General features: G+C 45.6%; 1 protein-coding gene across 5 annotated transcripts in view; it reads right to left on the bottom strand.

Moving 5' to 3' along the window:
• Positions 1-16,168, bottom strand: part of REXO1 (RNA exonuclease 1 homolog) — a 388,039-nt gene extending 371,871 nt beyond the window's left edge. For 2 of the 5 annotated variants that reach the window (XR_008892505.1, XM_056572376.1), the window contains exon 1: positions 15,415-16,168. Coding sequence is in view for 4 of the 5 variants with exons in the window: in XM_056572376.1 (XP_056428351.1) it covers positions 15,415-15,550 (136 nt within the window). In the remaining variant the exon portion in view is untranslated. The remainder of the gene's footprint in view (positions 1-15,414) is intronic. The other 3 variants (XM_056572388.1, XM_056572358.1, XM_056572367.1) reach the window with 3 other exon arrangements.
• Between the last annotated feature and the right edge of the window lie 699 nt (positions 16,169-16,867).

The following is a 16,867-nucleotide window of genomic DNA, read 5'->3' as shown; positions in this document are numbered from 1 at the left end:
TAGCTTTTGGTGAGAGAGAATTTGGTTGGAATAGAAGTGGGAGGCCATGTGCGTTTACAAAGCCCCCCGTGGTGCTAAAAAAGTGGACCCCCCACAACATGTGACCCCATTTTGGAAACTCCACCCCTCACAGAATTTAATAAGGGGTGCAGTGAGTATTTACACCTGATCTTTGGAACACTGGGCTGTGCAAATGAAAAATTACATTTTTCATTTTCACGGACCACTGTTCCATAAATCTGTCAGACACCTGTGGGGCGTAAATGCTCACTGTACCCCTTATTACATTACGTGAAGGGTGTAGTTTCCAAAATTGGGTCACATGTGTCCATTGTTCTGGCACTATGGGGGCTATGTAAACACATTCTCTCTCCAAAAGCCCAATGGCACTCCTTCTCTTCTGAGTATTGTAGCTTGCCCGCAGAGCACTTTACATCCACATATGGGGTATGTTCTTACTCAGAAGAAATGGGGCTACACATTTTAGGGGGCTTTTTCCTATTCTCCCTTGTAAAAATGAAAAATGTAGGGTAACACCAGCATTTTAGTGAAAAAAAAAATAATTCTCTGTTCATTTTCACATCCAACTTTAACGAAAATTTGTCAAACACCTGTGGGGTGTTAAGGCTCACTATACCCCTTGTTACTTTTCTTGAAGGGTGTAGTTTCTAAAATGGGGTCAGATCTGAGTATTTATTGTTTTGCGTTTATGTTAGAACCACTGTAAAATCAGCCACCCCTGTGCAAATCACCAATTTAGACCTCCAATGTACATGGCACGCTCTCACTCATGAGCCTTGTTGTGCGCTCGCAGAGCACTTTATGCCCACATATGAGGTAGTTCTGTACTCAGGAGAAATTGCGTTGCAAATTTTGGGAGGTCCTAATTTCCTTTTACCGCTTGTCAAAATTCAAAGTATGGGGCAACACCAGCATGTTCGTGTAAAAATTTTTTACACTAACATGCTGGTGTAAACCACAACTTTACCTTTTTTCTAAGGGGTAAACGGAGAAAAAGCCCCTCCGAGTACGGAGATACCCCATATGTGGCCCTAAACTGTTTCCTTGAAATATGACAGGGCTCCAAAGCAAGAGAGAGTGCAATGGGCACTTGGCCTAAATTGGGGATTTGAATCCGCCATAAAAAATACCCTACGGCAGCCTCCAGTTGCCAAACTACAACTCCCAGCATGCACTTTGGCTTTGCATGCTGAGAGATGTTGCTAAGCAACAGCAGGAGGTGAAAAGGCCTCACCTCCTGCTGTATCCTGCCGCCAGGACCACTGACCCTGCTGCTCCCGTCGCCGCCACCGAACCAGAGGGGACACCCGGCCCCCATCGCCGCAATGATCGCCGTCCCGATGACCACCCAGCAGGGTCGCGATTGGTTGGTCGTTCTGACCGATCAATCAAATGATCGTGAGGCGGCACCCATGCCACCTCTCTCCTGCTGGGTAAGGGGTGAATGGGGCTGTCTCGGAAAGCCCACTTCACCCTTTTTTCCGGGTCACCAGAGACTCGATTGACCGGCGATTGCCAACATGGGGCGCCCTCAGTCCTTAAGGACTTTGAAACCGGGGAGCATGGATATGCCTGGCGTCCTTAAGGGGTTAAAGAAGCTGGAGATGGGGAAAAATGTGTTCTTGAGCTTTTTTTAAGCTCAAATAAAACATAGAATTTTTTATTTTATTTTAAACAAAGTATATTAGAAATATTTTTTATTTACCATAAGGAGTGCAATAGCAAAAAAATTTTTAATGCGAGTGACCATTTAAACCAGTACATATCCGCGCCCGTCTGAAGTTTGCTAGAGAGCATTTGGATGATCGAGAAGAGGATTGGGAGAATGTCATATGGTCAGATGAAACCAAAGTAGAACTATTTGGTAAAAACTCAACTTGAGTTTGGAGGAGAAAGAATGTTGAGTTGCATCCAAAGAACACCATACCTACTGTGAAGCATGGGGGGTGGAAACATCATGCTTTGGGGCTGTTTTTCTGCTAAGGGACCAGGACGACTGATCTGTGTAAAGGAAAGAATGAATGGGACCATGTATTGTGAGATTGAGTGAAAATCTCCTTCCATAAGCAAGGGTACTGAAGATGAAACGTGGCTGGGTCTTTCAGCATGACAATGATCCCATACAAACCGCCCGGGCAACGAAGGAGTGGCTGCATAAGTGTATGTATGTATGTATGTATGTATGTACAGGGATGTGGAAATCCTATAGCCCGACGTCCGGGACAAGTAGTTTTGTGCGCCGGGCAGGTGAATTGTTTATAGATTTAGCCCTATATCGGGCAGGGACAGACAGACGTCCCCCTTATTTTTCTTTAATGCCGGTGTGAGGCGCAGGAGCGGATGGAAGTCTACACCTCACACCGGGGCTCAGTGTATGGAGGGGGCGGCGGCCGCCAGCTGACTGCAGAGCCCCCTTATCTCCCCTCCCGGAGGACGCAGCTCAGAAGGCACAGCAGGGTGAGAGAAAGGATGTAGACAGCTCCATCCCCTACACACAGCTCTATCCCTCCCCCTCCCCTGTCTCCACAGGACCTAATCCACCACGGGGAGGCTGCTTGTTTGCACGGGGAAAGCACAGAGCAGGGGGGGGGGGGGGGAGGGGGAGGACGGAAATCTCACCTCACACCGGCGGTGACTACAGCTCTGATGTCCACTCATGGCGGCTCAGGTGAGGAGGCCGAGAATACAGGCGGCGGCTGGTTGTATATGTAGGGTGTGAGTGTATGTGTGATGTGTGTATGTAATGTATGATGGGGGGGCAGCAGCAGGTGTATGTCTGATGTGTGCATATGTATGGTGTATATCAGTGTTTCCCAACCAGGGTACCTCCAGCTGTTGCAAAACTACAACTCCCAGCATGCCCTGGGCATGCTGGGAGTTGTAGTTTTGCAACAGCTGGAGGCACCCTGGTTGGGAAACACTGGTGTATATGTATGGTGTGAGTGTATGTATGATGTGTGTATGATGTCTATGTGTGATGTGTGTATGATGTCTGTGTGTGATGTGTATGTAATGTATGATGTGTGTATGATGTCTCTGTGTGTGATGTGTATTTAATGTATGATGTGTGTATGATGTCTAAGTGTGATGTGTGTATGTATGTGATGTATGATGTGGGGTGGGTACTGGCGGGTGTATGTATGATGTGTGCATATGTATGGTGTGAGTGTATGTGTGATGTGTGTATGATGTCTGATGTGCATATAATGTATGATGTTTAAGTGTGATGTGATGTGTGTATGTATGTGATGTATGATGTGGGGTGGGCAGCGGCGGGTGTATGTATGATGTGTGCATATGTATGGTGTATATGTATGGTGTGAGTGTATGTGTGTATGTAATGTATGATGTGGGGGGGCAGTGGCGGGGGGGTGTGTATGTACGATATGCGGGCAGTGGCTGGTGCATGTATGATATGTGTATGCATGAATGTTTTGTATAGGAGCGGACTGTCACGTCGGGCATTAGGCCAGTTGTGCCATCTAATTTTATTTATTTTTAGTGGCTTTGGGCCCCCGCACTGAATTGCACCACCAGAATCCCACCCTTCATACTCACCCGCCAACCAAGAGCCCCACGGATGCACACAAACACGCCCGAACCAAAACTACAACTCTCAGCATGTTACACCATAACCTAAACTGTAGAACTATAAAGTGTAACAACCTGGGAGTTGTAGTTTTGGTTCGGGTCAGCTGCAGAGCTATAGGCTGCATCAGGGCATGCTGGGTGTTGTAGTTTCTAACTGCAATTCCCAGTATTCCCTGACACAGACTATGGCTCTGCAGCTGACACGAACCAAAACTACAACTCCCAGCATGTTACACAATAACCTTAACTGTCCTACTATACAGTGCAACATGCTGCAACACCCACACAACCATAGACTGCATCAGGGCATGCTGGGAGTTGTAGTTATCTACTAACTAAATGCAACTTCCAGCATTTTCTGACACAAAATGCACCATATATACTGGAGAAGCAGAACCCCCCCCCCCCCCCCCCCCCCCAGTAACACATAAGTCCCTATTGAGACTGAAAAATAGTGATTAAAATATTTTAAAAAGTGCGTATACATGTGAATAAGCCCCTTTCCTAATAAAAGTTTCCAATTTTCTTTAAATAAAAATAATGTACAAAAATAAATATAAGTGGTATCGCTGCATGTGGAAATGTCCAGACTATTAAAATATAATGTTAATTAAACCGTACGGTGAACGGTGTAAATGTAAAAAATTGTCCAGAATTGCTCATTTTTGGTCACTTCATATGAGAAATTTTTTATAAGGTGATCAAAAAGTTACATCTAGACTTTTCTGTGGTTGCCTCGGGTGTAAGAGGATCTACAGCTCTCCCCCCGCTAATAGTCTGGCATAATGCGATCACCTATTAAAACATTAGATCAGCGCTGTCAGCAGTGTCTAAAGGGATCTTATATCCATCCCTGGTGGTCTAGTGGGGGGGATCAGACTATTTTGGTTAAAATTATTTAATCTACCAGGACAAGTGGATTTTCTTGAGGGACAAGTAGATTGTGTTCCGCTTTAGTCCCTTGGACAAGTAGTTTTTTTTTTAATTTCCACACCCCTGATGGAAGATGGAATATATATATATTACACAAAACGGAGCCTCAAGCTGTTGCAAAACAACTCCCAGCATTTCCAGCCACTGACTGTCCAGGCATGCTGGGAGTTTTGCAACAGCTGGAGGTACCCTGTTTGGGAATCACTGGCATAGAATACCCCTATGCAATCCCTAATTTAGTCTTCAAATGCGTATTGCCGCTCTCTCACTTCAGAGCCCTGTCGTATTTCAAGGAAACTGTTAAGGGCCACTGTTTTGGGGTATTTTCGTACTCGGGAGAAATTGCACTACAAATTTTGGGGGACTTTTTCTCATTTTACCGCTTATGAAAAGGAAAAGTTTGGGGCTACAACAGCCTGTTAGTGTAGAAAAATAAATTTTACACTAACATGCTGGTGTTGCCCCACACTTTATTTTCATAAGCGGTAAAAGGGAAAAAAGACCCCCAAAATTTGTAACCCATATGTGGGCGTAAAATGCTCTGCGCTGTTCTGGGCGTAAAATGCTCTGCGCTGTTTGTTGGGGGCCACCGGCGCTGGAACTCGCTGCACGCCAGTGGTCTCCAACCTGCAGACCTCCAGTTGTTGCAAAACCACAACTCCCAGCATGCCTAGACAGCCAACGGCTGTCCAGGCATGCTGGGAGTTGTAGTTTTGCAACAGCTGGAGATCCGCAGGTTTGAGACCACTGCTGTTCGCTGTATTCCTGTGCCCGGGCTGCAAAAGATAAAGAAAATAAACTTTAATTTACCTACATCGGCCTTACGCTGGGGACTGGAACGTCGGACAGCCATCAGCCCATCACCGGCCGGAGCGATGTCCCGGCTTCTTACATGACAGTGGGCTCATCCCATCACCGGCCAGGGCGGGACATCGCTCCGGCCGGCGATGGGCTGATGGCTGTCTGACGTTCCAGTCCGCAGCGTAAGGCCGACGTAGGCAAGTTAAAGTTTATTTTCTTTATCTTTTGCAGCCCAGGCATAGGGATACAGCGAACAGCAGTGGTCTCAAACCTGCGGACCTCCAGCTGTCGCAAAACTACAATTCCCAGCATGCCCAGACAGCCGTTGGCATGCTGGGAGTTGTAGTTTTGCAACATCTGGAGGTCCGCAGGTTGGAGACCACTGGCATACAGGGAGTTCCAGGGCCGCCGGCCCCCAACAAAGAGGAGGAGGGCAGTGTTTGCGGGTGACATATGTGAGGAGTACCCCGCTGGACTGATAATTAATTGGGGGGGGGGAGCAGAACAGCGCTTGCAGGTAACATGATTTGGTGGGGGGTGGGAGCAGAGCAGCACTGGCGGGTCACATATGATTAGTTCCCCGATGTGGGGACAGCGTAGCGTTAGGCTGATAATTAATTCCCAAGGGGGAGGGGCCCAACCGATATTGCGGTTTGGAAAAAATTCATATCGTGCAGTCCAAAAATTTCGGTATTCGGTATGAACCGGTATACCGCCCAGCCCTAACTGAACCCCTTGTTACGTTCCTTGAGGGGTGTAGTTTCCAAAATAGTATGACATGTGTTTTTTTTTTCTTTTGCTGTTCTGGCAGCATAGGGGCTTCCTATGAACTGGTCCCTGAAAATCCTGATTTTGACAATTTTGTGACAAATTAGAAAATTGCTGCTGAACTTTGTGATGGAAGCATAAAGGAGACATATTGTAGATGTTAATCAATATATAATTTGGAATATCCATTTTCCTTACAAGCAGAGAGCTTCAAAGTAAGAAAAATGCTACATTTTAAATTTTTTCATAAATTTTTGGAATTTTTCACCAAGAAATGATGCAAGTATCGACAACAATTTACCAGTATGATAAAGTAGAATATGTCATGAAAAAATCTCGGCATCAGAATGAAAAGTAAAAGCATCCCAGAGTTATTAATGCTTAAAGTGACAGTGGTCAGATGTGAAAAAAACCCTCTGGTCCTTAAGGTCAAAATGGGCTTGGTCCTTAAGGTTAAGATTGCCTGGGGTGTCCCCTGGAAGGCCACGTAGGTACGCCTAAAGAAGGAGGCAAAGATTACCATATAGGTGGGTGTTAACCGATTATAGTGCCAAGAGTGAAAACCGGCACTCTTGTATCCCAGCTGGACCCTATCTCGTTCATTTGAATGAACCGGCCGGAGTCAGATAGTGACTCTGGTAGCTCATTTTTGCAAAAATGAGCTACCAGAGTCACTGTCTGACTCCGGTCGGTTCATTCAAATTAATTAGATAGGGGCAGGGTCTGGCAGGGTCACTAAACCCCCCCCCCCCCCCCCCCCCACGATCCGGTGACCGTATGCAAGAAACGTAGTGTGAACCCACCCAAACAAGGATGTGAATAATGTACAAAGAAAACAGAAGGATAATGATACAGGCTCCTTGACTGATGGGTAATCTGCCTCTAAAACTTAACTGACATAACAAAGATGACACGTGGCTCATGGATTGAAAGGCTACCTACCTCTAGCAGGAACAGAAATTATTCTGTATTGTCATCTATTATCAAGTCAACGTGGCCTGCACTAAGTTGTCCATAACTACTGCAAGTCCTAGCGAGCCCTTAACCCCTTCCCGCAGAATGGCATATATAAACGCCGGGTTGTGCAGTGCGTTCGCTCATCCCGGCGTTTATAAATGACATTCAGTTAACCCGGCGATGCGCAGCATCGCACGGGTTAACTGGCAGAAGTCCTGCTGTTTCCAGCAGGGGACAACTTCTGCTTCACCCCCAGGACCATCCATTGATGGTCCTGGTCAGCGATCACTGTGATTGGTCCCTGTGGACCAATCACAGTGATCTAGGGTGAAAGTTCAGATCCCCCGCACTGCCCGCCCCTGGAAGTCGGGCAGAACGGGGGACGATGGCTGTGGGGGCTCGCGGCATAGGTGGGGGGGGGGGGGGGGGAACACGTGGGGACCGGCAGCCTTACCAGAACCAGCGGCGGGACCGAGGAGCAGTGCGGGACCGGCCACGTGGACGAGCAGCGACGGGACCGGCAGGTGAGTATATGGTCCTCAGAAGCAGCAGTGAAGAACTTCACTGCTGCTTCTAGGAGTCTGAAAACTACAACTCCCAGCATGCCTAGACAGCCTTTGGCTGTCTGGGCATGCTGGGAGTTTTAGTTTTGCAATATCTGGAGGGCCCCAGTTTGGAGACCATTGTATAATGGTCTCCAATCTGTGCTCTTCCAGCTGTTGCAAAACTACAACTCCCAGTATGCACTGACTGTCCAGGCATGCTGGGAGTTTTAGTTCAGCAACATCTGGCCCTTCAGATGTTGCCGAACTACAACTCCCAGCATGCCCTTCAGCTGTCTGGGCATGCTGGGAGTTGTAGTTTTGCAACAACTGGAGACACACTGGTTGGGAAACATTGTCTGTTTCTAACTCAGTGTTTCCTAACCTGTGTGCCTCCAGCTGTTGCAAAACTATAACTCCCAGCATGCACTAACAGACCATGCATGCTGGGAGTTGTGGTTTTGCAACAGCTGGTGCAACCCCCCCCCCCCCCCCCCCCCCTGTGAATGTACAGGGTACATTCACATGGGCGAGGCTTTTACAGTGGGTTTCTCGCTGCAAGTTTGAGATGCAGCAAATTTTGCGCTGGGAAACTCACTGTAATCCCCTGCCAGTGTGACTGTACCCTAAAAACACTACACTACACTACCACAAAATAAAATAAAAAGTTAAAAACACTACATATACACATACCCCTACCCATACCCCCTCCCCCAATAAGAACGTCCGGTACACCACTGTTTCCAAAGCAGAGCCTCCAGCTGTTGAAAAACAACAACTCCCAGTATTGCCGGACAGCCGTTGACTGTCCACGCATGCTGGGAGTTTTGCAACACCTGGAGGCACCCTGTTTGGGAATCACTGGTGTAGAATACCCCTATGCAAATCCCTTATTTAGGCCTCAAATGCACATGACGCTCTCACTTTGGAGCCCTGTCGTATTTCAAGGCAACAGTTTAGGGTCACATATTGGGTATCGTCGTACTCGGGAGAAATTGCGTTACATGGTTTGGGGGGTAGTTTCTTATTTAACCCTTCATGAAAAGGAAATGTTGGGGTCTACACCAGAATGTTAGTGTAAAAATTTTTTTATTTTTTACACTAACATGCTGATGTTGCCCTATACTTTACATTTTCACAAGAGGTAAAAGGGAAAAAAGCCCCCCAAAATTTGTAACGCAATTTCTCCCGACTACGGAGATACTCCATATGTGGGCGTAAAGTGCTCTGGGGGCGCACAACAAGGCCCAGAAGGGAGAGTGCACCATGTACATTTGAGGTGATTTGCACAGGGGTGGCTGATTGTTACAGCGGTTTTGACAAACGCAAAAAAAAAAAAAACCCACATGTGACCCCATTTCGGAAACAACACCCCTCACGGGATGTAATGAGGGGTGCAGTGAGAATTTACCCCCCCCCCCACAGGTGTCTGACTGATCTTTGGAACAGTGGTCCGTGAAAATGAAAACTTGTACAGCCCACTGTTCCAAAGATCTGTCAGACACCAGTGGGGGGCAAATGCTCACTGTACCACTTGTTACATTCCTCAAGGGGTCTAGTTTCCAAAATGGTATGCCATGTGTTTTTTTTTGCTGTCCTGGCACCATAGGGGCTTGCTAAATGAGACATGCTCCCCGAGCAAAATTTGCTCTCAAAAAGCCAAATATGACTCCTTCTCTTCTGAGCATTGTAGTTCGCCCATAGTGCACTTCAGGTCAACTTATGGGGTACCTCCATACTCAGAAGAGATGGGGTTACAAATATTGGGGGGTATTTCCTGCTATTAACCCTTGGAAAAATTTGAAATTTGGGGGGGGGGAAAACACATTTTAGTGAAAAAAATAATTTTTTTTTTACATATGCAAAAGTCGTGAAACACCTGTGGGGTATTAAGGCTCACTTTATTCCTGGTTATGTTCCTCAAGGGGTCTAGTTTCCAAAATGGTATGCCATGTGAGGGTTTTTTGCTGTTCTGGCACCATAGGGGCTTCCTAAATGCAACATGCCCCCCCAAAAACCATTTCAGAAAAACGTACTCTCCAAAATCCCCTTGTCGCTCTTTCCCTTCTGAGCCCTCTACTGCGCCCGCCGAACACTTTACATAGACATATGAGGTATGTGCTTACTCAAGAGAAATTGGGCTACAAATATAAGTATACATTTTCTCCTTTTACCCCTTGTAAAAATTCAAAAATTGGCTCTACAAGAACATGCGAGTGTAAAAAATGAAGATTGTGAATTTTCTCCTTCACTTTGCTGCTATTCCTGTGAAATACCTAAAGGGTTAAAATGATGACTGAATGTCATTTTGAATACTTTGGAGGGTGCAGTTTTTATAATGGGGTCTTTTGTGGGGTATTTCTAATATGAAGACCTTTCAAATCCACTTCAAACCTGAACTGGTCCCTGAAAAATAGTGAGTTTGAAAATTGTGGAAAATTGGAAAATTTCTGCTGAACTTTGAAGCCCTCTGATGTCTTCCAAAAGTAAAAACTCGTCACTTTTATGATGCAAACATAAAGTAGACATATTGTATATGTGAATAAAAATTTTTTTTATTTGTAATATACATTTTCCTTACAAGCATAGAGCTTCAAAGTTAGAAAAATGCAAAATTTTCAAATTTTTCATCAAATTTTAGGATTTTTCACAAGGAAAGGATGCAAGTTACCACAAAATTTTACCGCCATGTTAAAGTAGAATATGTCACGAAAAAACAATCTCGGAATGAGAATGATAACTAAAAGCATTCCAGAGTTATTAATGTTTAAAGTGACAGTGGTCAGATGTGCAAAAAACGCTATGGTCCTTAAGGCCAAAATGGGCTTGAACCTGAAGGGGTTAAAGGAAAACTGTCAGCTTGCTCTCCCAGCACTAACCAGCTGTAATGGCTTATCGTGCAAACTACCATGATGCATACCATGGCCAGATCCACTGCGCCGTTCGCCCGTTATCTTCTTGATATGCAAATTAGATGCTAACTGGCACCAGCGGGGTTACTGCCTTTATCTGTCACTGTGACGCCTGGCCCGCAGCACCGCCCGGCTTATGAATATTCATGTTCTCCCTCATCTCCTTCTCCTCCCTGCTGATTTCAGGACTCCACTGCGCATGTGCTGGCTTATTGTCTACACCGGGAAGCCGCTTCAGTGCGGTGGAGTCCTGAAATCAGCGGGGAGGAGAGGGAGATGAGGGAGAACATGAATATTCATAAGTCAGGCGGCATTTACGTCACAGTGCCAGATGAAGGCAGTAACCCCACCCGTGCCAGTTAGCAGCCTATTTGCATATCAAGAAGAAGATAAACGGGTGTCTGTGAACAGCGCGGCGGATCCGGGCATGGTATGCATCAAACTGACCAGCGTCCCCCTCACTACCAGCCAGTACCACTGGTTATTGTGGGGGGGGGGGGCAAACAAGCTGACAATTTTCCTTTAACGCCATTTTACACCTTAGGACCAGAGCGTTTTTTTTGCACATCTGACCACTGTCACTTTAAACATTAATAACTCTGGGATGCTTTTACCTATCATTCTGATTCTGAGATAGTTTTTTCGTGACATATTCTACTTTATGTTATTGGTAAAATTTTGTCGATACTTGCATCGTTTGCTTGTAAGGAAAATGGATATTCCAAATATAAAAAAAAAAATTATTCACATATACAATATGTCTACTTTATGTTTGCATCATAAAATTGTCATGTTTTTACTTTTGGAAGACATCAGAGGGCTTCAAAGTTCAGCAGCAATTTTCCAATTTTTCACAAAATTTTCAAACTCACTATTTTTCAGGGACCAGTTCAGGTTTGAAGTGGATTTGAAGGGTCTTCATATTAGAAATACCCCATAAATGACCCCATTATAAAAACTGCACCCCCAAAGTATTCAAAATGACATTCAGTCAGCGTTTTAACCCTTTAGGTATTTCACAGGAATAGCAGCAAAGTGAAGGAGAAAATTCACAATCTTCATTTTTTACACTCACATGTTCTTGTAGACACAATTTTTTAACTTTTACAAGGGGTAGAAGGAGAAAATTTACTTATATTTGTAGCCCAATTTCTCTCGAGTAAGGACATACCTCATATGTCTATGTAAATTGTTCGGCGGGCGCAGTAGAGGGCTCAAAAGGGAAGGAGCGACAAGGGGATTTTGGAGAGTACGTTTTTCTGAAATGGTTTTTGGGGGGCATGTTGCTTTCAGGAAGCCCCTATGGTACCAGAACAGCAAAAAATCCCCACATGGCATACCATTTTGGAAAATAGACCCCTTGGGGAACGTAACAAGGGGTAAAGTGAACCTTAATACCCCACAGGTGTTTCACGACTTTTGCATATGTAAAAAAAATATTTATTTTTTTCACTAAAATGTGTGTTTCCCCCCAAATTTCACATTTTTCTAAGGGTTAATAGCAAAATTAGTAACCCCATCTCTACTGAGTATGGAGGTACCCGATAAGTGGACCTGAAGTGCACTACGGGCGAACTACAATGCTCAGAAGAGAAGGAGTCATATTTGGCTTTTTGAGAGCAAATTTTGGTCGGGGGGCATGTCGCATTTAGGAAGCCCCTATGGTGCCAGAACAGCAAAAAAAATAAAACACATGGCATACCATTTTGGAAACTAGACCCCTTGAGGAACGTAACAAGGGGTACAGTGAGCATTTACCCCCCACTGGTGTCTGTCAGATCTTTGGAACAGTGGGCTGTACCAAATTTTTAATTTGCACAGCCCACTGTTCCAAAGATCTGTCAGACACCAGTGGGGAGTAAATTCTCACTGCACCTCTCATTACATTCCGTGAGGGGTTTAGTTTCCAAAATGGGGAAACGTGTTTTTTTTTTTTTTTTTTGTCGTCTGCCAAAACCGCTGTAACAATCAGCCACTCCAGTGCAAATCACCTCAAATGTACATGGTGCACTCTCCCTTCTGGGCCTTGTTGTGCACCCCCAGAGCACTTTGCGCCCACATATGGGGTATCTCCGTAGTCGAGAGAAGTTGCATTACAAATTTTGGGGGGCTTTTTTTTCCCCCTTTACCTCTTGTCAAAATGAAAAGTTTAGGGCAACACCAAATTTATTTTTTTACACTAACATGCTGTTGTAGACCCCCAACTTCATCTTTTCATAAGGGGTTAAAGGAGAAAAAGCCCCCCAAAATTTGTAACACAATTTCTCCCGAGTACGGCGATACCCCATATGTGACCATAAACTGTTGCCTTGAAATACGACAGGGCTCCAAAGTGAGAGCGCAATGTGCATTTGAGGCCTGAATTAGGGATTTGCATAGGGGTGGACATAGGGGTATTCTACGCCAGTGATTCCCAAACAGGGTGCCTCCAGCTGTTGCAAAACTCCCAGCATGCTTGGACAGTCAACGGCTGTCCGGCAATACTGGGAGTTGTTGTTTTGCAACAGCTGGAGGCTCCATTTTGGAAACAGTGGCGTACCAGACGTTTTTCATTTTTATTGGGGAGGGGAGGGGGGCTGTGTAGGGTATGTGTATATGTAGTGTTTTTTTACTTTTTATTTTGTGTTAGTGTAGTGTAGTGTTGTGTTGCGTTTTTAGGGTACAGTCACACTGGCGGGGGATTATAGAGAGTTTCCCGCTGCGAGTTTGAGCTGCCGCGCAAAATTTGCTGTATCGCAAACTTGCAGCCTGATACTCACTGTAAGCCCCCTGCCCATGTGAATGTACCCTGTGGGGGGGGGGGGGGGGGGGGGGGGAACCTCCAGCTGTTGCAAAACTACAACTCCCAGCATGCACAGTCTATCAGTACATGCTGGTAGTTATAGTTTTGCAACAGCTGGAGGCACACGGGTTGGGAAACACTGAGTTAGGAAACAGACAATGTTTCCCAACCAGTGTGCCTCCAGTTGTTGCAAAACCACAACTCCCAAACATTCTCAGGCATGCTGGAAGTAGTAGTTCGGCAACATCTTTAGAGCCAGATGTTGCCGAACTAGTTTTTCAACATCTGGAGGACTACAGTTTGCAGACCACTAATACAATGGTTCCTAATCTGTGCCCTTCCAGATGTTGCAAAACTACAACTCCCAGTATCCCAAAACTGTCCAGGCATGCCGGGAGTTGTAGTTCTGCTACATTTGAAGGGCCAGATGTCACAGAACTACAACTCCCAGCATGCCTGGACGGTAAGGGCATGCTGAGGATGTGTAGTTTTGCTACATCTGGAAGGGCACAGTGGTCTCCAAACTGGACCTCCAGATGTTGCAAAACTGCAACTCACAGCATGCCCAGACGCCAAGGGCAGGCTGGGAGTTGTAGTATACAGGGTCCCATTACAGCAATGCATGTCGCTTTACGGCGACGTGCATTGCTGTAAAGGGCCCGACCGCGGCTGAAGTTAGCTAACCGACGGATCGCAGGGGATAGGAGGAGGTGGCAGGCTTGCCACCTCGCTCCTAGCCTCCAGCATGGTCCTGGCTGTCTGTGACAACCGGGATCATGAAAAATTACCGGTCGGTCAGGTCCCAGAGACCCGATCAGCCCGGTATCGCCGCAGATCGCAGGGGCGATTTCCCTTGCGATTCGCGGCGATCGCCGACATGGGGGGCCTACATGGCCCCCCTCGTCGTGTGCCCTGGATCTCTGTTGAAGGATTTCAGCAGGGATCCGCTTCCGATCTCTGCCCGGCGAGCGGCAGAGACCGGAAATAAAACAGGACATTCTCTAACGTCCTTGGGCATTAAAGCCCAGGTAGCGGGGACGTTAGAGAACGTCCTATGTCCTAAAGAGGTTAAGGTCTCTGAAATCACTGGTCACCTCTGTGGGCCCAGCTACACTGTATAGACTGTAACATCTGTCACTCAGTAAAGCTACCGTTGTCCATAACTTTGCGTCGAAGTCATCATTGCCCCTGTGCCTAGCCCAGGATCCAGTGGTATACCTTCAGGTGGTTTTCAGGATAAACCACGCCCTGGCATCACGAATACAAGGGGTTAATGCCATCTGCCCTATAGGGAACATTCACACAAATGATCTGCTGCTAATTTAATGTTGTGTCCAGTTACAATATCTCCTGCATTTTTCATACTAAAGATATCAAAGTATGTCCACACACACACACACACACACACACACACTACGCAATATCTCCAAGTGAAGACTCCGCTGCTGTAGCCTTCCATTGTATGCAATAGGATTCTGCATCATTGTGCACACTGAGGAATTCACATCACCTACATTGAAGCGAATGGGGCACCATTTAGGGGCACTTTGTGATAGTAATAACGTGCCTATGTCTATGATAGATACACATAGGGGGAGATTTATCAAAACCTGTGCAGAGGAAGAGTGGTGCAGTTGCCCATAGAAACCAGATTGCTTCTTTCATTTGCCACAGGCCTCTTTAGAGGCCTGTGGAAAATGAAAGAAGCAATCTGATTGGTTGCTATGGGCAACTCCACCACTCTTCCTCTGCACAGGTTTTGATAAATCTCCCCCATAGACCTTACCCAGATGATACCACTAAAAATATTCCTATAAAAACAGAAAAAAAAATGCAAATTACCCAAATAACCCCCAAAAGAAGAAGAAGAAGAAATGGAATAACTTTCCAATCCACATATATTAGAAAAACAAAAGTTGAAAACCACAAAAACTAAGGGGGAAGTGACTGATATACAACTGACCAAACACCATAAAGGCTCTGTGCATTTTTCGAACACAGACCTGCCCAAATATAGGAGCACATGGAATGTAGAGATAAGGTCTAGGAAGCCGGTACCAACTGAAAGAGCGTTGGGGAGACATACACAAGCAGGGAGACATCTTACCTGCCCCATTTTGGACCTTTTCGTTTCCAACACTTCCGACCCCTCTTTGACTGTGTCTGAAGAAACAGTGTGGCCGCAGGCAGGTTTCAATAAACGGGCACTTTATCGCCCGGAAGTAACCGGTATTCTTCAACATCCTAGACCCTAAAATATCCAGTCACCGAGACAACCAGGAACGCCGCCATATTAGACAATAAGGGGGCTGGTATGTAGGCGGGGCCTATTGGGGCCTTATGTTACGACTGCCTTCAGAAAATGCCAGCGCAAGGAGTCAATGTTGTGACAGTCATAGCCGGTTTAATGATGAACACTGCGCCTTCTTGCTGCTTGAGCGAACTTTTTTACTCTAAAAATCTATTAGCATGGCAGTTTTATTGCAGTGGAGAAGTCCTTTGTAACAGTACTGGCCACGGACCACGGTCTGAACCGCCAATAAAAGTACAAGGCAGTGTGGCTGTGTTCTCATCAAACTGCCCCAATGTGTTTACCAGCTGTAATGGAAATACAATAACAAACTACAGGAACCTACACTACTTTCCTTCACTGCTACTAGCTGATGGATCAGTCTGGCAGTAGCTTGGGGCAGCTCAGCCAGAGTGTAGGACTGTACATGGCAGTGTGTGCTGTAAACTCCTAGCGATCCGTTCTCATCCATTGGGAAGCAGCGGGTTACTGCTCGTTTTATAATATAGCATTGCTATGGGTAAAATCGGACAGTATTGGTTTCAGGTACAATCAGGGCCGGTACAAGGATTTCTGCCTACACAAGCGAAGCTCCAGTTTGGCGCCCCCCACCCCCTACCTGTGCATGCTGGGAGTTGTAGTTATGCAACAGCTGGAGGCACACTTTTTCATAGAAAAAATTTGCTGCCAACTGTTGCATAACTACAACCCTCAGCAGACACAGACAGCTAAATGGCATGCTGGGATTTGTAGTTTTGAAGCAATTGGAGACATGATGTGGAAAAACTTCCCTATAGGACAAAAAAAAATTGAAACAACAAAGGCAATAATTGTAAAAAAAAAAAAAAAAAACCTCCCCTAATAAAAGCTTAAATCACCCCCCTTACTCCCCATTTTTCAAAAAATAAGTAAATACAAATAAGCCAACATATTTGGTATCACCGCATGCATAAATGTCCAATAAATGAAAATATAAGAATTCCCACGGTCAATGGCATAAACCTTTATTTAACCCCTTAAGGATTCAGGGTTTTTCCGTCTTAGCATCTTCAATTTTTCCTCTTTAAAAAAAATCATAACTCTTTCAGTTTAGCACCTAAAAATCTATATTGTGGCTTTTTTTTTGCGCCACCAATTCTACTTTGTAATGACAGTCATTTTACCCAAAAATCTACAGCGAAACGGGGGAAAAAATTATTGTGCGACAAAATTGAAGAAAAAACACTATTTTGTCACTTTTGGGGGCTTCCGTTTCTACGCAGTACATTAT

The sequence above is a fragment of the Hyla sarda genome, chromosome 1 (assembly GCF_029499605.1).
Source record: "Hyla sarda isolate aHylSar1 chromosome 1, aHylSar1.hap1, whole genome shotgun sequence".
Classification (NCBI taxonomy): domain Eukaryota; kingdom Metazoa; phylum Chordata; class Amphibia; order Anura; family Hylidae; genus Hyla; species Hyla sarda.
Note: the sequence above shows the minus strand (reverse complement) of the source record. Positions and strands in the feature narration are given on the sequence as shown.